The sequence below is a fragment of the Pseudopipra pipra genome, chromosome 1, assembly GCF_036250125.1.
Source record: "Pseudopipra pipra isolate bDixPip1 chromosome 1, bDixPip1.hap1, whole genome shotgun sequence".
NCBI lineage: Eukaryota > Metazoa > Chordata > Aves > Passeriformes > Pipridae > Pseudopipra > Pseudopipra pipra.
This window is the reverse complement of record NC_087549.1, coordinates 13,469,197-13,493,130: the sequence shown is the minus strand read 5'-3', so window position 1 is coordinate 13,493,130 and position 23,934 is coordinate 13,469,197. Positions and strand designations below refer to the sequence as shown.

Sequence of the window (23,934 nt, the reverse complement as noted above, 5' to 3'; positions counted from 1 at the left end):
GTAGACAGTAACCACGATAAACAAAACCACAATCCAATCAACATGTATGTGTGTGGCCTAGACCTCCAAAGTTTCATGTACATCTACATAGTAAACAGAGCAACCTACAAGGTCAGCAGTGGAAATTTCCAATTTGATTATCCTGGAAAACTGCAAAAGTATTAACAGAATGGCCAAAGAATTTGTTTGATCTGAGTTTGAATGCTCAGGATGTGTCCTTGAAGCCCACTGCCTCTGAATGTGATTAGAAAAAGGACTGCCAATGCACAGAGAACATTGCTGTATTTTCTTTTGTTTCCTTTGTAGAAATAAAGACAAGAGAGAATTGGATACTGCTTTTTATCAACTTTCAATCCATCAAAACTATTTGGGAAATTCTAATTAAGTGTTTATCAGTGATGAGCCATAATGATATGTAACTTCACTGGCAGATCATGCAGACTGTAGCCAGGCATTTATTTTGAAAGCAGAAAAGACCAGGCCAATCAACAACCACTGACAGATACAGCAAAAACCTTTTAAAGGTTACTTCTGACGTACTGTACTATCAGATTAGTGAAATACTGAAGTAAAGAAGAGTATCTTTATCTGATTTCACTGAAGTCAACAACACATGACGAGTCACCTTACAATCTGAGAATTCAAATCTGCTGCTTACACAAAATCTGATCTTGAAATTCTTTTGATCTTAAGAGTAGGGAGCATTCCTACTATTCTTGATGAGTTAGTAGCAAATAAAATTTGTTCTCACATTAGAAACATGACCTTGCACAGCTTTGGAGGCTCAAAGGAGGCTACCAAGTTTCTAGTCCTTAGGGCAGATGAGTAATCAGCACAATAGCTTCTTCAGACAGTTCACAACTGATGTTTCATTTGTTTTAATAATTTCTTGAAAAAATGCTTAGATTCCCTTATAACTACTGGAGTCCACAGTTCTATTATCATGGTCAGGATGCTTTAGTAGGATTTGAAACATTTATTTTCTATATGAACCAGGAAAGGTGCTGTAATTACACCACTGAAACCTGTAATCCAGCAATAGTTGTATTACAAGACTTCTCTTATTGTCTCAATCCTAACCTTTCATATCCATAGGCAGAAGCATACAATAAAAAACTCCTACAAACTTTTAAAGGAAAACAACATTGTCCTGGTTTTACAGGGGTTACATCAACTTGAACAAATCAAAATTATCATTTGGGGTGGTGTGCGGAGTAAAAAAACCCAAAACAACAACCCAACAAAAAACCACAGATACAGCAGGACTCAGACCCAACATGAACTTCCTCCTGGCAGCTGCTGTTCGCAGGCTGTGTTTGGCTGATGACCTAACACTTCATGTGACATGTGGGGACATAACCCACAGCTGTGGGAGGAAAACTGCATAAGGACTAACAGCTCACTCCTTCCAAGTACGAGACACAGAACTAAGGCAGATACAAGATCTTACAGATTTACTAAGATACTGAGACCATTTCTGAACCTGTTGTCAATCTGTTTCACAGTAATCACTCACTGAATTGCACCCACCCTCTGTCATTGTTGCAAGACCTCAAAGGCCCTCAGGAAATATTTTCTGCAACTCCTTTGTAAAACAAAAAACTCCTATGCATGAAAAAAATTATTTATTTATCCTTTTATTTTTCCCCATCTGTTTCTCCTCAGAAGTATATAATTTCCTAAAGATGGAACTATCTTTATTTACTCAGTCTGAAATTCATACATCTCTGCTTCTAAGAAAAATGGCATGAATAAGAAACAGGTGAAATTTTAGAAGGAAAGATTATGTGAAGTGGAACTGTTTCTAACCGTACAAACAAAAAAAAAAAGAAAAAATAATCTGAAGTGTTTCAAAATAATGCTTTTCAAAGGCTTATTATTTAAAATGAATTCTGTTGCAAAACCCAGCATTTGTCTCATTTTTTATCTAGGAAAGAAAATGTATTCCAGTGTGCTGAATGTCTAAACAGCAGAGGTGAGAAGGTCATTCAGCACACAAGTGAAACTCGAAGTAGCTTGTGTCTGCTGTAGGTCTACAAAAGCAGCAGTCAACTGGCCATTACTCTGACTCTTGGGCAGACTTTACCCTTTCTGACCCCTAGTGTGAACTTAATTTGCAACAGTCCTGGAGCACAGAGCTGGCATACACAGGGTCCCATAAGTCCTATTTGTGAAGCATTTGGCAGCGTTTTGTTTATGACTTGATATTCTGTAGAGTGTGTAAACCTAGTAAAAAAATTGTTGCAAAATATCATGTAAGAGTTATAAATACTAATCCTCAGCGGATCAGCTTTGCAGTTGCTTGCCCTGGATGCGTCATTCTTTGCCGTAACAGAAAATGTGATGGTTGACCATAGCTCTGAGAACAAAATTCAAAGGAGCTCTGAGGTTCAAGGTAAAGGTTGTGCAGACATAGGCTTCTAAGTTCATGAGAGCAACCTATATGCAGCCTGCCCCTTTACTCTGTTGAAATAAGGCAAAAAGTTGTGAGTTTTGCTACTCTACATCTCTAACAGCAAAGCCATCCTGGTGGAGTTTGCTGTACAGGCACGTGTCATTAACTGGAGGCCATCTGGAATCCAGAAACCAGACCTCTCTGTGTTTTAATGTCCCCACACAAACTTAATTGCTTAGCTGAGCAGTTACAGCAGTTACCTGTATTAAAAAAAATAAAAATGACAAAGAAACAAAGCCTGTTAGTGGCTGGAGCATCTGCCAAGGAAGTAAAAAGGTTAAGTCCTAGGCTCTAACAGAATATGAGCCTACAGCTTCCATACCGCTGGCAAGCACTAAGGCACCAGCCTCAGCAGGATTCTCGGAGCAGAAGCATCCACCAGCCCTTCTCTTAAATGGGGCCACTAAATTGCCAGGTCACAGAGAAAGCAGATGAGGTCACCTGTCAGCATAGCTCAGGACCTAGGGCCCTCAGGATGGAACCAACACCCCAGATCCTGCTGCTAAGGTCTACTTCTGTTTTACATTAGGCAGGCACTGGATAAAAACAGAAAAACAAGGAAGAGGGTAATTATGCTGAATTCTAAAGCCAAAAACTTCACTTTTACACAATGCAGTATTGCAACCATAAAACCTTGTTCTGGATCTGTACGAAGACCTCTCAGAATGCTTAGTACATTGTGACATTACCTCAGCTTAGCTCCACTGGCACATTCTGGAACTAAACTTTAGAAATGTGGTTAAAATATTTTGAGGAAATGAGACTGCCCACTGAATTTCTTTGCCATTGACAGATCAGCAAAGAAGATGAAAGTTCATCAGTGAAGTTCAGCCTGCCTTAAGGTTTCTAAGAAACACAATGCTTTGACAATAATTTTGTCAAGTATTCTATGAAAAAAGATACTAAGACGTACTAAAAGAAAGAAAGTGCTTGAAATGAAACCATTTTGCTCACAGACGCCATATTTTCAACTTTGAAAAGCCCTTTTAAGTATCTTTGAGGCTTGTGTTTTTTAACTGCTAATGTTAAGTCATAAATCATTAATATTTGATATTTTTTTTACCTGAAGAGTCCTGCTATTTTCTTTAATCTCCAAAATTATTACATTTTAAATGACACATATGGTAAAAGAACTTTTTACCTAATTGCGTATGGGGTTCTACTTCAACTTTGTGTTCTTTTATTCATTCCTTAGCTTTTCACTTTTATAAGCATGGTACATACTTGTCTTACTTAGATATGTGTGAAAATAAACACGTATCTATACACATGTATCTATACATATGCTGGAAGGTAAAGAAATGTTCTTATGCACCCTTTATATATTTCCTGGAATTTTGATAACATTTAACATTACCAACACTATATGTATGGAAATAAGCAGCAGCAAAAAACACTCCACAACTGAAATAGTTAAAAAATCATAAAATCATTTTGACAATAAAGTTATTTGTACCTGGTGTGGATGGTCTCTCCAGCATATTCAAATGATGGTAAATAAAGGCTTGACTGTCATGAACTGTGTCCATATCAATTTCTTCCTCCTCTTGAGAGTTTGAGAACTAAGATACCAGGAAAAAAAACAAGCAGATGCTAATAACTCATAAAAACATCACTAAATAGAACTTAAAATATTTAATTTTTGATGTAAACTGGGGGTGAGAGGGAAAGGAAGTGATATCTACCACTGCAAAGGAATAATAATTCAATAAAATTAAAAAGGGTCAGTTACTTTTCTTCTTTCTAATTTACTGTGAAGCTGTGTGAACAAGAGCATTATCTGTCAACTTTAGTTCTTGCCAGCCAATAAAGAATCTGATAGGAAATGATTTTGCCAAAGTAAGCATAACAGTTGCTGTACACATATACACAGCATGTCTTTTGTTTGAACACAGCTTCAAGGGAAGTCAGCAGATGCCACTGCTGTTATTCTGAACACCCTACAACATTGTGCAAGTTGAATTTCCATTTCTTACTCTGATTTTGAGTTTGACTTTACTGTCTTCATTCTTCTCTAGTATTTGCCCTGGCTCCAATGGAGACCCGAGTGGCATATCAGCCTTCCTCTTCACCCCCTGCTGATGACCAGAAATGCTGGATGCTGTTTCCTTAATAAGATGATCATCCTCCTGAAGCAGCATTAAAAGACCAAAATTAGAAGGTAGCAAGATCCATGTTTCAGAGAAAGAGACCTGATAGCAGAAAAATCTTCTGAGTAAAGTGGGTGATTTGAACAAAGTTTTCCCTGTAGTACTGGCAAAAAGTATTTTCTAAAACCCTGTATGGATTTGTGCCAACCACTTCTACAAACTAGTTTCTCTTTACTTCTATCCCTGCTCCCTCTGCATATCTAGCACTGGCATCTTTTCTGTCGCTTCTCACAATCATGGTACTGTTGGTTGCAACAACATTTGCTGCCTCTGAATAGCCTTTCTATAAATCTGTGCCTCGTGGACTCTACTTATGCCAAATCTCAGTTGAAAAACTATGACAGCCTCTGATCTACACATGGGATTTAGCTAAATCTTCTTCTACTTAGTTATAAAAGCTAACTCTTACTTTACTGAGTACAAACCATAATGTGTACTTATAGCTTGGTTGGTTTTTTTTTAATTTACAATAATTATTAAAAAGAATTAAAGTATTTTGTAATTACTGCTTAGATTATAAAAAATATCAAGGTCAAAAAAATATAGAAATAGGAGAGTCTACTAAGTTATACATATAGTCATGAAAACAGGAGACAGGTATTCCAACAAGTCCAATACACAAAATATTGAAGGGAAAATAAAGTATCCACAGAAGTAAATGTAATTAAAAGCTCACTACAACCTAGATAAAAGGCATATATGTCACAGACTCTCAAGAGCATACGCTCCTCCACCAAACTGCTCTTTCTCTATCCTACAAAGGGCACTCTGGTCCCACAAACTCTTGCCCTGAACAATTCAAATTCTATTTCCTGAAGTGGGTAACTTTTACCATCCTCAGCAAATTCAGTGTCACAAGTCTATCAGTACTTATTTTAACATGTTTATGCTCTCAGATTACGTCTACTTTAAAGAATCCAGTTAATCTGATGAATTCTATCACCTGTTTATTCTTTTTTTCCCCTCAAATACATATTTCCTTTTTTAATTCCCTATTATTTAGGCCATTACACTGCTATGGTGAAAAAACTTTTGGATGAACTTTGTCTGAGAGGCAGTTTTTGTTTGTGATTTTTGTTTTTACAAGGAAAATCAGTTCCCTGAATTTTGGGGGAGTAACAGTGAAAACAGTAACCTTAAAGTAAGGGGTAGGAGAACGGAGATGAGGCAAGATATGATGGGGGTGAAATGTAAATTGAGGCTTATACTGGAGCTATATGTTTACACTAGTCCAAGCCAGTACCGCTGCTAAAAGAAGCAGCCTCTTCCTCATACGGTTCTGTCCTGGGGTGCCAGAAGCATTTTTAAACTACGTGATGAACCAGACCAGGAACCTGAAATATCTGTTCATAAAAAGGTACCGCTCAACAAGATCCTCCCCTGATCCAGCTCACTATGCAGCAACAAGTACTATGCTAGCACAAAGGAGAGAACAGTATAGAAAAAGAAGAGTTAAGAGTTGACAGTCTGGCTCCAAAAAAGGTCTGGGTGGTCACTGAACTGCAACCTAAAAATCTGCCAACAAAATGCCTCCTGCTATTTAATTCTAATGATTATGTACAGCAAATTAGGACTTACTCCATGCTCTGTAAATATGCAGGAGAGCTCTAATGATATCTGACTCTACCAGCATTTTCTCCCCCTGCTGGAAAGGGCCTGCGGGGTGCTGTTAATTAGTACTCTCAGTATACTTTTCAGTAAAAACTATTTAGACATTAACTATGGGACTGATAAACCATCAGTAAACCATCCCATTCAAATGGGTGGAAAGAGTTCCAAACCTGCTAATCACATGTTCACATTCTCTTTCAGGATCTATCCCTGAACAGTTTCAATCAAATGCACTTCTTGAAACTGTTAAGAAAAATCCTCATTATTTCCATGTCTGTTGATTTTTTCCCCTCATAATTAAATATGTCCAACAAAAATACTCCATCCTGCAGCAGTGGCAGTTATTCTTAACGAAAGAATGAACTTAATAGCTTATAAAAATCTATTCTGCAACTGCACAATGTATTATGTGTTAGGACAGAAGACTCCAGATCCAGACAGATATCAAGCTGAATGTATGCCATTTTTCAGAAGTTGTTACAAATCCTTCAGAGCACAGTACTAAACAGTCAGATTCAAATGCGTTCAATGTATTAAAGTTCCAACTTTCACATCTCTTAAAGTTGTTTAAAAACAGGTGTATCTATGTATTTTAAGATGTAACAAATTTACTGATAAAAGGTTTTGTTTTGGAAAATTGCATAACTTGCCTATAATAAATATTCCTGGTCTAATAAAGAAGGTTTTCATTACAGCATCAAACATTTCTGTGAAGCGCTTCATGTCTCATAAGCAATATACAAAAAGTAAAGTTTTGTAAAGAATAGAAATGATGAAACTAGAAAAAAAACAAGTAAAAAGCTTGCATATGCTATGCAAAAAATTTAAAAAATGTCAAAAAAGCTGGTATATGCCAGCTTTTCAAGTGGACAGAATAAAGAGCAATAAGATAAAAAGGCAGTTTAGGTAAAGCATGAGAGGCTTGAACACAGTACAAAATCAAATTGGCAACCAAAGCAAGGACTTGTAGGCAGCTGAGTGGGAAGTATATGCAGGTGGTTTGTGCTTACAGTGTTCTGAAATCCTACTGACTGTCCGTGATTGTTAGTACTATTCACAGGTTCCTGATTATTTGCAACTGATTCAGGGATAATCGTTGGATTAAGTACAGCCTTCTTTTCTTTCAGATTAAGAACAAGTCCAAGCTCTGGTAACGGTAAACAAGAAGGTCTGCTGAGGCCAAAAAGTGTGAAATAGAGGTCCACAGCACCACATCGTAATCTCCAGTCATGTGAAGTTCCTAAAATCCAAAAGAGATTGTTGTTAACACAGAGATACAATCTTCTGCTTTCCCACAGATAAGACAGTTTAAGCGATCTGGGGCTACCAAAGTATGACATTTTCTGTGCTTAAGTTACACTTCCTTCATTATTCCTGCTTCTTCTTGGCTCTAACTCACCTGCCACATCCTGTTCAAAAGGAAAGCTTTAAGTTGCTTGGGTTGTAAGTTAGACATGTTTAGTTGAACAAGACTGGGAAAGTGCTTTAATAACATAATGAAAAATAAAAGAAAAATAACCACACCCATATACTTTTATTTTTCAAGTTGCGTCTCAAGTTCTTCTATTGGACAATTAAATAGAACATTTCATAACCAAACTGGCTTTCCATATCAATGGATTTGGTTGCATTTGCCCATGTGTTCCATGAAATATAGTAGAAACCGTAAGCATGGCCAAGATCTATACCCTCTGGAAACTGCACTGATAGAGAAATGCAGAAGCACGTTTTTTGATATCACCACTATGTCAAGTACTTCACTGGATACCCAGTATTTTAATTTGTATTTATACTGGAGGCATGTATTCTTACTGCACAAAGCAATGCTTTGGGTTTTTTTATTATTTTTCACTGCAAACTGTGTACTGCTTTTATATCATCATACACAAACAGTCAAAGCACGTCTGGCACCAATCCCAACAGAAAGACATGTAACATCTGGTGCAACGCTGCAAATACAGCGATTCTGGTGTTAACTCAGCCCAGCTCTCGAGTGACTGCAAGTTTATTGAACATATTGTTCCCCAGGAGGAATTGAGCTATATCTGGTAAACAAGACACAGATGTGTCAACTGCCATATTAATGAGGCTGTGTAAGACTTAGCACAAAATAAAATTATAAGATCTATCCCTGTAAATAGTAGTTTTATGAGGCTAAATAGTGTTTTGAGTAATCTTAGCTTACCCTTACCAGTTAAAATTACCAGTTACTCTCAGTTACAAATGAGATCAGTATGAATATTAATCTGGACATTTATAACATTAAAATACTCCCAGAGAATGACACATTCACAAATATTAATTTAGAAACTATTGTAATATTTTAACAACAAATAATTCGCTCAGTTTCTTCACTACATTTAAAATGACTTGAAGAATTCCCATTCAGCATCTCTTTCCTTCTCCAGTGGAACAGCTAAACTTAAATACAATTGGTCACTGAATTTCTTTGCAATCTTTGGAACTTGTGAGCATTATCAATTTAATGCAGATTAACATAGAAAAAAAGAAAAGATTACATATATCAACCAGAGTCTGCTTTCTATTGCATGTGCTTATGTTAAATAAAAGCAACTCGGGATTCCAGTTTTAAACCTGGCTACTAACTTGTCACACATTAACAAGCTTTTTTTTTTCAAGGCACCCTGGAATGCTTCAGTTATCCCTGACAGAAAATACATTGAAACATTACATCATCTTGAGGTATAGAAATTGAAGTGCTTAAAGCCCCAGGAATCATAATAAGAAAGTATACCCTATTTGTTACTTGCAAAAAGAGGTAATGGTTGTAACACTGCACACACTCTTCTCTCACCAATAAGCAAAAACAAACTTTCTGATGGGAACATCAAAATTGTTTATTTTCTGTGCCTGACACTTGGCAAATCCTATGAAACTGAACTGCTAGTAGTCTCCCCACTTCAAACCCTGGAGCGTAGCTGTAAACTTTTAAACACTACAAATAATGACACACAGAAAACAGAAAGCCTTCAAGGACCTAAAAGAGCTACATAAATGTTTATATGTAATCTATGTAGTAATGTGCCATTTGTTAAAGGGCAGTTTGTCAGGACTGGATAGAACTGCTTCAGTAACAAAAAACAGGTCAACGGTAAAGATGCAAGTCCTTCTCTCATTAGGATATTTCCTAATCATACAAGGAAATCGAGTCTTAGTTTATAATGCACTTCTAAAAATCTCATTTAAATTATCTATACCAATGCTATCCTCTCATGTTCTCTCAGAGTTTAGTAAAAGAGGACAAAGAGAGATCATCTAATCTAAAGCAAACTATAGAGAAAAAGGTAACACAGACATCATTATTTCAGGAAACATTTGCTTTGAACATCTGGTTAAAAGAATCATTCTGTGCAAAAGTACATCCAAGCACACTACATCAGTAGACAAAAGAACGAAAAACAAGGTTTAGTACCCTGTGTCAATGAGAACATTCTGGAAGTACATACATGATATTCAACCTCTGAGACTAAATTTTCACTTTCTAACTATTGAAACTAAGAGAGTTCTTGGCATATTCTGAAGCATGTCTTTAACGCTTATTTCAAAAGACCTTACCATAAAAAACCCAACACAACAAAACAACCAAAAAACCCCAACCTGAATTCATCAGCTTCCAAAGCTGATCTACCAAAGCTTCATTACATAAAGGGGACTCCATGTTCTTGGTAAAAGGTGGATTCTTAGTCAGCATATCCAAAATCTTATGCCTGAAAGAAATAGAAAAAACAATTTTTATTAAAGCCAAAAGAAATACACTACGAATACCAAGTCTGTTCAGTTTGAAATATTGTTACAAACTTATTCAACTACAGGATTTCTTCCAAATTTTTAATCAGTGTTTTATGCATTCAGCTCTTCCTTCTGTCCACAATATGCACTGACATAGACTTACTATCAGCAATATAACTTTAAAAAGTAAGGTGCAAAGCAGCAGGATGTTATTAGACACAACTGTTAACAGTTGTAGAATACATTATGCTCTTCTGTTTAGTAACCATCTTTTCTTGCACACTGACTTGGTAATTACAAAGAATAAGCAACACTGGCAAATAAACTCCTTACATACTGACACCAAAGAATTTTTAAAAACCTGTAAATGTTTATGACTGACGCAAAATGGCAGGACCAAAACCAGTGAGTAGCACATTTTCCTGGAAAGAAACACTGCCACCTCTCAGGTTACACCGGAGTATAAAGATTCTTCACTCACCATGTTTGCTTACAATATTTACACACTGTGCTGAAAGTAGATACATTTTTCTCCACTTTCTTTCTTCAAAATTTGGCCTTGAAAACATTTAACAAATAATTCTTTGTTCCATTACTTATTATTTTAATGATTTTTCTCTGCATAGCCAGCTTTCCCCCTGCTGTCTTACACATTTGGAACAAGAAGACCCTTGCAGATACTTTTTTTAACCTTTTTCTTTTAGAAGAGGCTAACATATTGCACTCAATTGAAAATTTAAACTCTTCTTTAAAAGGATACAAATTAAATTCAATCTCCCTCCTAGACTGAAGCTAAACCTCCTCTAGTGAGTCTAACTGTATTTACTTTCGTTAACAAGAATGACAGAAATAAAACAGAGAACAGTCTTGCAGCTATGATCTTTGTAAGAAATCACCTACAGAGACATAGCGAAAGTAATATTTATCTTTGAAACTCAGTATTTTAATGGTGGTCATAAGAAGAAAGTGTTGGGGAAAAACAATTATGAACCTTGGCATTCCCAGGTTTATAACAAACATGCTAAAATATCCAATCACTTGTGTGAAAACAAAGTTGAAATGGGCAATACCAGAAATTATACCATATTTTCACATGATCCTTTCACCCCATCTACAGTCTAACAATTGCTTTACACCCCTTGCTGTCCAAATATTCTGCGCACTATGTCTCACCCTCTGTCCTTTCTATAGATCACAAAGTCTTTTTTGCCATATGCAACACCAGATTTATACACTTTATTTATGATGATGAAATAACATCTAAGTTCAGACTTCTGCCTTCAGGGTAGTACATAAAAGACAAAAATAATATAATGCAGAGTAAGAACAGAGTATACTAATTTTTGAGATACGAACTCTTGAAACATCAAAACACATTTCAATTAATGTAGAACACCAAGAAGGAAAAACAGTTATGTGAAGAAGTTTTAAGCAGTCAAGCATCTGATCTATTCTACTGATTCCAGGCCAAGAATTTATTTAGTAGTTTCAGCATTAGTAAAAATACTGGCTGTTTATTAACTCACTAACCTTATGTAGGGTACAGGATCATTCTGAACCATAGTAAGCAGCCACTGTAATTCTTCATAGCTCCTATCAACTGCAAAGCAAAATAAAATAAAATGCCTTTAAATATATATAAACTAGAAGGATTTTGATCAAGACAATCATGAGTTCCTGAGTTAGCACACAAACAGCTTGAATCATTGCAACAAAAGAAGAATTTCATTTATTATAGTGCAAATTCAAAGTAAAAAGGGGTTTACTCTACACTGAAATGGAAACATTTATGAAATTCCTACATGCCTTAATTGTTCAACAACAACCAAGTTGACTATTTGCGTAAGCACTGATTGGGAAGATCAGAGCAAAGGATCATCTTGACGTTTTGTGTTTCCTAAAATGAACACATTCAAATATCCTTTGAACGAAAAGAAGTATAATTTTTTTCTGTAGGGAATAGGGAATATACAATTCTCATACACAGAAATCTGTGAAAGATTATTTTCTTTAAACAGGATAGAAAGAGGTATACTACAGAGGCTTATACAGAACTACAATCATACTCTCCTCACTAGCCTTCATTAGGTTTTTAAATCAGTATACCTTGCAACTAAAATGGATTTTGAAACCTATCAGCAGATGCTTCTAGAAAATTGCTGCTTGACACCACTGGAAACAAAGTCAGCCTGTAAGTTTAAAATGCAAGTTACATTACAAAATTCCTTTGATTATCAGAGTAACATTGCAAAATAGGAAACAACGTAGGATATCATCACCACTGATCACACAAAAAAATGAAAGAATTTTCATATCTTTTTCTCAGGTGCATAACTGTAAGATTTTTACAACAGTATTCTCTTCTCATTTCTTTAAAACAATGAAGAGGGTGCATTACTGTATAGACAGGTCCAAAAACATTTCTGTTGCTTTCCATTTTGTAGTCCTAACAATGTATTTCTTTCTTCCCCTACTGTATTTTTAGTTCTAAATACCTCAGTTCAACCTTCCACTCTGATTTCAGTCAGTTTTCAGTCAACAATTTTTAAATGTAACTTTTTTAGTCCCATCAATTCTCATACCTATTATTCTCTTGTTATTTCACTAGGGTAAGTTGCTTTTAACACAAGAAGCATTTATTTATAACATAAGAATCAGCACTGTTCTATTACAAGTTTTAAAAATACTTTGGACAACTAGAACATAAGATCTTTTCCTGGGCTGGGAGAAGGCAACTCCATTGTAATATTGCTCAGAAGCTGGCTGAAGAGTCTTGTGCAAGCCATTTGCAAGTCAGCATTGCTCTTCCTGCAATCCAACCAAAACAAAACTGGTGGGGCACCGATAAGCCCTGTTTAGAGACAGGAAGTATTAGCTCAGACCATGCACCCTTTAGAGCACGGCTACACAGTTCTGGATGATGCCAGGGCAAATTCGTAGCCATACAGACCAGAACGACAACCTCAGATTTGCTTTAAACATCAGAGAAATCTGAAAAGCTAAGTCTAGAAGGCATTTTAAGGGATTAATCCCTTAAAAAAGAAGCTCCAGGCACAGCTGCTTTTCCTGGCTTGGGACAGAAGGCAGCTAGAACACTGCATGCAAAAGTTGTTTTGCATGTAACAAAAACAATATTGTATTACTACACAGCAAAGAATTGCAACATGGCAAACACTAGGTCACAATCATTAGCAAATTGCAATTACTCTGATAACGTAAGAGATTTTAGAATGTTTTTTTGATTATAAAATGAGAAGTCTGGGAGATGAATCCTTTAGGCTTACAGTACTGGATAACAAAACCAGGAAACACCATACTTCTGTGATTAAAGAATAAAATTTCTTCTTCTGTATTTTGAACTTGTTTCTACTTGAAATAAAGTCAGTCTTCCCTGCTATTTGCCTTACAGCGTAAACTAAGGCTGCTAGGCTTCCAAAACTTTGCTACTAATGCATTTAACCTGCTCTTCAAATTTTTACAGGAACTATGAAATGATTTGGAGAGCAATGACAAATTAAACCTGATTTTTTCTGGGAAGAAAAAAATCTTATTAGACTGGAGAGCCATACACCAGCCTGGTTTGGAAGAGACCTCAAAAGACCATCTGCTCAAACCTTTCATGGGAAAGGGAGCCTAGATGAGATTATCTAGCACTCTGGCCAACTGCATCTTGAAAACCTCCAGTGATTAGGACTCCACCACATCCCAGGGGAGGTTGTGCCCCTGACTGATTGTTGTCACTGTAAAAAGTTTTTCTTATATCAAGATGAAACCTCTCTTGGTGCAACTTGTACTTGTTAATCCTTCTCCTTTCCACGTGGAGGAGAGAGAGACACTCCATCCACTTTGTAGCTGCCCTTTAAGTACTGGAGTATTGTGATGAAGTCCCCCTGAGCCTTCTCCAGGAAGAAAAGACCTAACTCCTTCAGTCTTCCTTCACAGAACAGGTTCTCCAGCCCTCTGATCAACCTTCATGGCCCTTCTATGGACAGTCCCCAGCCTGTACACATCTTTCTTGAATTGTGGGGGACACAACTATACACACTACTCAAGTACAGAGTGAGCATTAGAGTGGGATGTTCACATCTCTGTCTCTGCTAGTACTGCCCCTGTAGATGCAGCCCAGGATCTGCTTTGCTGCAGCAGCACACTGCTGATTCATGGTCAGCTTGTTGTCCACCAGGACCCCCAGGTGCCTTTTGGTGATGCTGCTCCCCAGGCACACAGATCCTGGCCTGTTCTGGGCTTTTTGTTACGTTGTCCCAGGTGCAGGACCTTACACTTGTTAACTTCATACAGTTCCTGCTTGCTCTCTCTTCCAGCCTGTCCATGTCTCTCTGTAAGATATATCTCCCTTCTGACATGTCCTCTTCACCACCCACTTTGGTGTCATAACAAACTCAGTGAAGCTGCTTTGAATGTTGCTGTCCACATAATTTCTGAAGATGTTCCCTGAGGCACTTGTGACAGGCTGCCAGCCTCAGTAAAAACCACTGATCACCATCCTCTGAGTGTGGCCCATGACCTGATTTCCTCCCCATTGCACTGACCACCCATCCTGTCTGTAGCTTGACAGTCTGTCTAGAAGAAGACTGTGGGAAAAGAAAGACATGTAGGTTTTCATACTTCTCTTCTGGTAGACACAAAAACAAGGGATTGCTTTCTGAAAAAAAAATCCTCTTGAATTTTTTTTTTTCAGTTACAAGAGATGGTGTATCAGTTCTCAATTACAGCAGAACATCTCTGAGATGCTAAACTTTAACATTCATGTGATTTGATAATGGATATTTATTTAGAATAGTTTGTTGTTATCTCTTTTAAATATGCAATTGCTTTGTTCTATACAAATAACTGCTATTAGTCATATAACTCTCAGAAGCTAATTTTAAAAAGTTAATAAACCCTGTTCACTTCAAGCCAGTTTAGATCAACTGTCCAAGCCCTTATATGCTGCCTCAAGCATTTTACAAAGTTACCACGTCTCAAAAAACCCTCACTATTAACAGCAAAGAAAACAACTTATTCAGTTCCATGGAGAAATGATTTCTTTTAAGTAACTTAAAAAAGGCAGTGCTATTCCTACACTGAGGGTTCCACCCAGAAAATACAGACTTTCCTTTTTATGGAAATTACAAAATTTGTCATCTTCCTTTACAAGAACTGTTAAAAGTAAGCTTTGGCACAAGCAACAGGCGTCTGATAACTGCTGGTTTGCATTCAGTATGTTCCAGGTAGCCTGGAACAATGAGAATCACATCTCTTGGCAATAGATGGCCAATCATTTCTCCCTCCAAAGCCAGGTTTAGGGCTCTGCAAGACAAGCACTGCTAACTTCTCTATGGCTACTGTGTTCAGTGCTGGAAAGCTGTATTTGAGAAATGACAGTGATGACCAGCTAGATAGCAGGCTGTGTTGTAAATTGTAGTGACTTCATAGCACACAGATATCTGCATCTGCTATCTCTGCATCAGAGAAAAGGCTGTTGGCAAGGGGCAAGGCAGTTAGGTACAGAAGTATTCTAGTCTACCACTTTCAGCTCCCACAGTGAGCTAGTTCAGCTCAATCACTGATTTCTTTAAGTAATCTTTCTACTACCTTTTTACCATTCAAGTTTTAGCTTTCTGTAGAATATTTCAAACATCTTACCCTATTATCTTGCTTATACACCACCCCATTTGATCAGCTGTTTTAAAGATGTACTGTATTACTTTGTAGCACACTTCTTACCCAAGCCACTTATTAAATATAAAAACGATCCAAAAAAGGTCAAGAATTTAATGAGAAAACATTATTTCTATCGGTTTGTCTTTCCAAAGGGTGGGAGGAATTAGTGAGGAGACTACTCTAAAGGAAGAGTGCTGATGAGTAAGCTTTTCATTCTCCAGTAATCTTTCCACTAACACTATATGAAGTGAAGAATAAAGCAAGCAGTCTAACAGAGAGAGAGATGCATAGCACCAGCACAGTTCTGAATTTTAGCTGTGTATCACTCACAGGGTCACCAAATGGTGTATGTGCAGTGGGTAATGGATACAGAATGCCTGGTATCCACTAGGCATTGGATCTGTCTTGTAATCTGTCTCGATTACAAGACAGAGCCTGAGAGAGATGCTCAGTGCACAACCTCCCTTGAAGTTATCAGATTTTCTGTATAACAGCCTGGTTTCAGTCTCTGAGTGTACTCCTGAATTCCACCACATGTGTTCACTCAAAGATTCCAATCGCCTTAAAACCTCCCATTGCCTATCTAATTTGAGAAGTCTTTGGATAGAATGACAGGAGTAATGTCAAAGTAATAGAGTCCTTAAATAAAAGGAGAAAACAGAGGAATTCTGTTCTTCAGAGGAAGAATTGAAGGATTTGGCCACTTTGACATGGATAAACCTTCAAACATAAGAAGTGTTACAAATCTGCTGAACAGAGAAAGACTAACCCAAATAAATGAAAAGGACAATATAATACTAAATTAACTTTATGAAATGCAAATAATTGAAGCTATAATTTTTAACTACCTCTAAAAAATCTGTCAGGATTGGGTTTCAACTTCAAAGACCATTTAAGAAACTACTCAGGGTTTTGTTTCATGGACCTGCAGCAGTCAACCAAGATAAAGGCAATATTAAAATAATGTAAACATCTCACAAACATAAGCTATGTATAAGGAATGGCAAAGCAGAATCAGCCAGAAAATCACTATAATAATCTAAGTTTCTAAAATTTATAACTGTAAGATGCATGCAAAAAGCAAAATAACAATATTAGCAAGAAGGTAAAGCAAAACCAAGAACTTTGACTAGCCATTATGGCTGAAATCAATTGAATCAAAGTCACTGAAAATGAAGTTTTAAGAAGAAATCACCAAATCCTCTTACTACGACTCATTGTGCCATCCACTCATTATTTCAAAACTTAGGTATCTGATTCAATTTGCAAAACACTGAGAAACAATGCTCAGCACATCTTCATAAAACTTGTATTTGCTAGGACAAAGCATTAACAGAAATCTCAGCTTTTTATCGATATACCTGTCATCACACAAGGTCTTCTGGTGAACACCATTTAGACCTGATATTAATGAGGTAACCATTACATTTGTTTGAGAATTGTTACAAAGTGTCAAAATACTTGGAAGAAAGTACCTTTTGTGTAATCAACAACAGCTTCCAACGCTGCTATTCGGACATCGACGAAGTGCCCATATTCTGCATACGACTTGAAGAGAGCAGGGTCACTTGGGACGTGACCATTCTTCTGAAGCACTCGGATAGCTTTTAAACAGCTAGACATGGTAGAAAGAGAAACTTTACGTCAGGTTTATGGAATACCGGCCCAGAAAAATAAATCTACTTTCTCAAAATCAAATACTGCAATTTTTCTAGAATTATGTTACCTTGTTAACATGTTACAACTACTTTCACAGCATTAACACACAGCTCTCATTATCTCACACAAATAAAATTCTCCACCATGTCAAATCCATTGTTTAGCTTCAGTAGAGCTGCACTAAGTCAGAGAAAACACAGCTCAGATGATGTTGTGTGCTCTACAGTTATTGTTACATGGCTACACTTTGCAAAACTTTCATAAATGCTCTTCTTAAAGAGGCCTAGGCATGATCAACTTATGACTGCTATTAAAAGGCTACACTGACAGAAAAGAATGTTGAAAAGTAAAGCAATCAAGACAAACTTGCACTATCAGCTTTTGAAAACTGGAAGGAATTTGACATTTAAAATTAAGACATACAAGCTAAAATCTCAAAAGCTAACTACAGACGGGTATATAAAACACAAGAAAAGTAGCATCATTAAACCATACCTGACTGTAATGGTATGCCTGTAACTGGGAAGAAGCTTCTCCATATTCAGGAAACGAGTAATTTCCTCAAGAATAAGTCGTACATCAGGATTTAAGTTATCCAGTGTTCGAACTTCATTGTTCACACTGACTGCAGGAGTCACAGAGTTGGCTAGGGCATCAATGAGCTCAGCACGGTAGTAGTTGTCTGAAAACTAGATAAAAACAACACTTAACATGTGCAAATATAACAATACATATTCTTTCAAACCTAAGAAATGCTTAAGCCCTGTTCTAGAATGAGATCTTAAAACCCATGTGAGAAACTGCACAAGAAAGCAAAACAGGAATGAATTAGTTCTGAAAATGGATTTGGAAGTGATTGAGCAAGCAGACATACTAGCAATCATTATTCTTCATGCCATAATAAAAGCATATTAATGTTAATACATTGTTTTATAAAAATGGAAAGATCAGGAATTGAAAATCTTCCATATAGGGAAAATAAAAGCCATTATTTCAAATGTGAGCATCTAAACCTACCTGTCTATTTCTGTATTTAGTACAAAGGTTAATAGGTGCTTAGCACCTCAGAAAATCATACAGTTTACCCAACCAGCAAATCTGTAAGATTCTGAAGTGAACTAATGAGCTCACTGTTGCTTAGCTGGGAAAATCTTGCTTCTTCATTCGCCCCTCTTACGTGGGCTCATAGTTTGACCCTTTCCATTATCCTGGCTTTTGCATCTGTTGGTTGTGTTAGTAAGCAGCAAAAACTGTAAAAATAAAATTTATAAAAAGCAGAAAGAAGTACTGTATTTGAATATTAGTTACTTTATTCTAAACAAATGCAACATCAGTACAGCCCAATCACTCCTTTAATGCTGGAGAGACGTTAGCACAACTCACCACTTTCTGTGACTACTGATGCTTGCGTCCATGTGTCTAACTCTACCCTTCCACCCTCCATCACCCTCTTATTTCAGTAATAAGCAACAAATGTTTTGTTACAGTATGTGTTTCTACACACAAGAAAAAGTGAGGCTTAGGACACATCAGATTGGTTCCACTCAAATTTGGATACGTCATTGGGAAGATTATGCTAGGCTTCTAATAGTTGTCCAATTCCACTAGCTAGGGAGATGGAATTTTTTATCATCTCAGGATATGAAAAGTCATATAATCATCCTTCAGAAGTGGTCTGTGAGAAGGAACTTTGGATGATAACATTTCAAACTCAGATGCTTCAGTTTAGTGATGGAACAGGTTTCACCTGTTATTTAACTAGATGAAGACAATCCAGTTCTGTGAGCTAGAGCTGACATTCAGAACCCAGAATCCCACAGTCTTGTACATTGTTAAAAAAAGATTATTTCCTTTCCTTGCTCTTTCAAATACTCCTCTCAACATGAAAAAAAACATCAACAAATTAGTGCTATGTGTTAGCCTCATGCACATTTTCTCAAAACACATGGGTCTTTTGAACGAAAGAGAGTAAAGCAAGAAAAGTATGTGTGCAAATGGAGACAGGCACAGGGTCCTTAGAAAGTCAACAAGCACAAAGAGCTTTGAAACATCCGAAAAGTGCCTTCATAGAAATATCAGCTAGAGAACATTCTGTAACATTTACTGTTTAGTTTAGCATATCACCTTTCCATCAACTCTCCTAGCCACATATTTACAGTTGTGGCATAAAACATCATGCAGTGCATTAACTAAGACTTTTTTCAACAACAGCAAAAAAAAGTAATAGATTAAAACAAACACATTCTTTACCTTATTCTTCCTGTTATCGTTATACTTGATCAAATCCAAAATAAACATTAAAACCTCCTTAGGACAGAGATTGTGAACATCCCTCAGAAGGGCCATGGCAACAGGCATAGTCTGTGTAATGAAATTAATACTAGCATCATTCTTACATTAGTGAAATGATAGTTACACCCTGAAAAAAAGTACATCCTGAAAATCAGCAATTAACAAATTTACAAGAGCAAATCTCTGAAAAGTTGTACTTAAATAACTTCTGAAAGACTTACCACATGCTATCTAATTTTCAGATCAAATAAACTATGTAGTTATTGCTCAATAATTAGTCACAAAAAGAAAAATGTATATCCAAGAACAGACTCTCAAGTCAAGACACTATTAAAAAGGTAATGAAACCAATGAAAGACAGAAAATGATGATGGAATTAATTCTGAAACAGACACTGAATTTGGGTGTTTTCACGTGAACACAATATCTAAGCTTCCAGTACCATTGAGACGTATAGAAACAAGAGGGTCAGTGAAGCCTCAAGAATTATTAGCCAGACAGGTATTACTCTGATCAGGTATTTATTTTAGAATGAGCTAAAAGCTCCACTCAACACAGATTTAGGAATCTTACTCTAGATCTACAAACTTGGGACATGAGATTAAAAAGGGACAAGAGTGTAAGATTTAGTGGTAAAGAATGAGCAGTGACAAAAAAAGACAGAAAAATGTAAGAGAAGGTCCAAGAAAGAGATGTGGGAAGAAGGATAAACCAATTTTGGACAGTCGAAAAACAAAATTTGAGTTTTCTCTATAATCAGTGATATGAAATCTATGAAATAAGAACTCAATCGCACAATAATTATAAAGTGAATCCTAAGAAAAAAAAATTGTAATTAATTTTGTTATCCACTGTTCAACCAAAAATTATAGGTCCCAGTAAAAAAACCTGTCTAACACCAAAATAAGCTGCAGCAATACATGATGCTGACAACAGAAAGAAGAGGGTAAGAAGGATTATGCAGTGTCTTGGACTAAAAAGCCCACCAATTTAAGATTTATGAGATTATAACTGCTATTAAAGAAAAAAGGCAGTTGCTGAATTCACGTAAAAGATAAAATTAGTAGTTTCCTTACAATGCTATTTCAGAATGAGCTCACAAATAATTGCAAATAATTATTTTATGCACTCCATTCTTCTGAAGAAACTGTTAATTTAACTTGAGCTACTCAGAAAAAAATTGTTAAAATTTTTTAAATTGTTTTTTTTGCTAAGATGGAACAAACAGAAGACATATGAAAAAGAATTAGTTACTTTGGATTTTTATGAAGGGGTAAAGCAGGATTGTGCTATCCAGGTTCCTGTAACTGTCAACTGTAGGAACATTTTCCTATTTTGACAATTCTTTTAAAACATTCATTGAGAAAAATAAATTTTACCTTTTGCAGAAAGTAGCTTTGAAAGTTCATGAAATTGTTGGTCTTCACAATGTTTGGACAAGTCTTACAACAAAACATTCGGGTAAAGAGTGACTTCATGGCTGGTGGTCCTGTCCACGTACTTACCATGGAATTTGCAATCTGAATAAGCAGGGGGGAAGGGAAATCATATTAACATGACCACTGTAAGTTTAGTTTGGCTGTAGAAAAATACACATTTCCCATAATCAAAAAGGATAATTGCCAAGAACATTCTCTCCTTTAAATAGATACTTATTTTCATCATTGTATTATCTTATATTAGCTAAGTTTTCACTGTCAGTCCCAATATATCCTCTCTACATTAAAGGTAAATTTTATGAAAATTGTTCCACTTGGAAGACATCTGCAACTAATTATCTTTCCATGATAAACTTCTGTTCTTAATTATTTTCTCTTTCATATATTTTAGATGAAAATCCTGTGTTTGCTAAGCCAAGTTTTCTGACTCTACGGAAGCCAGTGATGGAAGAGTATTTTGCAATACCATCTTCCCCAATTTACCCTGCCAGTAACCTCAGCCTAGACTATAAAATGGGCCTCAGCCACCCTAAGAATAAAAGACCACCCCTAAAGTGAAAGGCAAGGCAGTTCCCTCTAACTTTAATTGTAATTTACTAATAAAGACTGTGCATTGAGAACAACTTATTGCTGTAGTCTGCTTTGGTACCACAAAGATAAAACTGCTTTTTGTGCCTTCCCAGCATCCTGAGTTTCATACGTTTGCTGTATGGAGCACTGAAAGCCTGCAGACAAGAACACCTGTGCCTGCTGATGGTTAATGTGCTTGATGTGTGTGTGCACACAAACAAATGGGACCGATGCACCCTACAATGTGGCAGGAATTTCCATCGTTTCAGACCCACCAAAAGCTAAGGAAAAATCTGTTCTCACACAGAAATAAATGAATTTGATCATTTCCTTCTAAATTATTTAGCTTGTTTCAATTGCTATTATGTACATAGTAAGTGAAAGAAAAGCAGGAGGCTATCTCAATATGGGCACCAATCTGTTTCACCATTGCTCTTGTGTAAAATGGGTGTTTTATTACTGAAAACCATTTTCCCACTAAGTCAGGCTTCAAAGGAAAGTGAGAGAGGGAAAATACTGCAGTCACACTCGATGTTCCGTTTGCAATAACTGAAGTTTTCAAATTAAAGATGCAGGTATAGCTTTTTGTGTAAACTTCAACTACTCTTCCTGCAGAGGAAGCTTAATCCCAGACTGCTTAGAAACCATGACAAAGAACTTAAAACTGCAAATAGGAAATTTATGTAGCAGTGTCAGATAAAATCCAATCCCTAAAATATCTAAGTTTACTATGTTTACAAGATATTCACAATTCCATTAATATCAGGGTGTATATTTTAAAACATTAACTTATTTTAAGCATTTCATTTTGCAAAAACTGCAGATGAATAACTGTATTTTCAAGTTAAATCAATAATACATAAATCATCATCTTTTCAGTATTTTTTGGTTTTATCATGTGTTCTGACTCATCTGAATTTCTCTTTACCAACAGAATCCAATTTTTCTACTTATTCTACTGATCCATTACACACTGAATTAAATATATCTGCACATTCTCTGAGCAATAATGCAAGTAGCCTGCCTTCCTGTCTTGCATTATTTCTACTTGAAAAGGCAGCAGGTACACTCCATTTCTGCATCATTCAATTCAGTACAGCATAAAAAAGTGCACTAAGATGTAACTGTCATGCACAACTATGAATCTCCTCAATGTTTGGGAGGGAAAAGTTTGTGATGGTAGTGTTCCTTTTTAAAACTTTATTGCATATCCCAAATACTGAAACGGATTCAAACTGGAAAATCAGCCTGCATACTCCTAGGAATTAATATTGTGACATTATTTTCTCCTTTCTCTGTATGTGTTATGTGTGTTGTGAAGGACTCTGCACCGTGTGTGTGTGCGTGTGCGCACGTACACACATCCCTTAATTACTTTATGGATGAGGATTTAATGTGTCTCCTGGATACTCTATGGCTGAGAGACTGAAGTGCTGTTTTAATATGATGTACATTGAGAAAGTGTAGTAAATTCAGTTTGATAATTGCATTGTCACAAATAATTTCTCTGTATCAACAGGAATACACTAAGAACATTTGACAACAGTAACTGCAATCCAGCTAGAAACTGCAAATCAACAAAAAAGAACCCTCCTACCAAATAAACATGAGGGACTTGGTTTTTTTCAATAAAGAATACAAATCCTGAATATTTAAAAGCCGAGAAAATAAACACAGTTAATGACAACAGGAAGCTATTCCTGCTAACGCCCTGATGTTGGAATCAGTAACAGAATCTATTACACTTTTCCTCCTAGGTAACTTACATAAACATATGTACAACTCTGTTCTGCCATGTTCCTTCACCTTGATTCAGTGTCACAGCCATACTTTCTGCTTGCCTTATAATCCTCTTTTCTGTAAGTCAACCACCTTATCCATAGACCTAAGATTTTCCATACAATTACAACTGAACAAAACCAGTAATGATTATCTGCAGCCCAACTGCCTAAGAATTCAAAGTAAAGACAGAAAAAACTATTGCATTTAAATGTTTTAACAACTGGTTTTTTAAATATTTATCTGTGGGATATACACTCTTAGATATTCCAAGTGAATTTATTACAAAAAGCACATATTTTAAGTCAGATACTGGCAGCACCAATACCAGCACAAAGACTGGCAGTTTTACATCAGCGCTTCATAATATTAAAATACTTTGTCAAAAACACTTCTTGGATTTTTATTTTTAAAATATGGCCTAAGGATTTATTTCTATACAGGTACTGAATTATTCCCAACAGGTATACAGCAGAAAGATGCCAATAATCTGAACTCTACAAATTGTCAATATATATGTCTTCACATCCATAAAAGTATGTCACCAACATGCCTTTTCAGAAAC

At 36.3% G+C, this 23,934-nt stretch overlaps 1 protein-coding gene across 2 annotated transcripts in view; it reads right to left on the bottom strand.

The window, feature by feature from the left end:
* TAF2 (TATA-box binding protein associated factor 2) overlaps positions 1-23,934 on the bottom strand; it is a 64,999-nt gene that overhangs the window by 7,268 nt on the left and 33,797 nt on the right. Inside the window, exons 17-25 of one of the 2 annotated variants that reach the window (XM_064645976.1) lie at positions 20,961-21,101; positions 19,540-19,650; positions 17,785-17,978; positions 17,106-17,245; positions 11,497-11,566; positions 9,835-9,944; positions 7,227-7,456; positions 4,432-4,584; positions 3,912-4,017 (exon numbers count right to left, since the gene is read on the bottom strand). In XM_064645976.1, coding sequence (XP_064502046.1) covers positions 3,912-4,017; positions 4,432-4,584; positions 7,227-7,456; positions 9,835-9,944; positions 11,497-11,566; positions 17,106-17,245; positions 17,785-17,978; positions 19,540-19,650; positions 20,961-21,101 — 1,255 coding nt within the window. The remainder of the gene's footprint in view (positions 1-3,911; positions 4,018-4,431; positions 4,585-7,226; positions 7,457-9,834; positions 9,945-11,496; positions 11,567-17,105; positions 17,246-17,784; positions 17,979-19,539; positions 19,651-20,960; positions 21,102-23,934) is intronic. The other variant, XM_064645983.1, reaches the window with a different exon arrangement.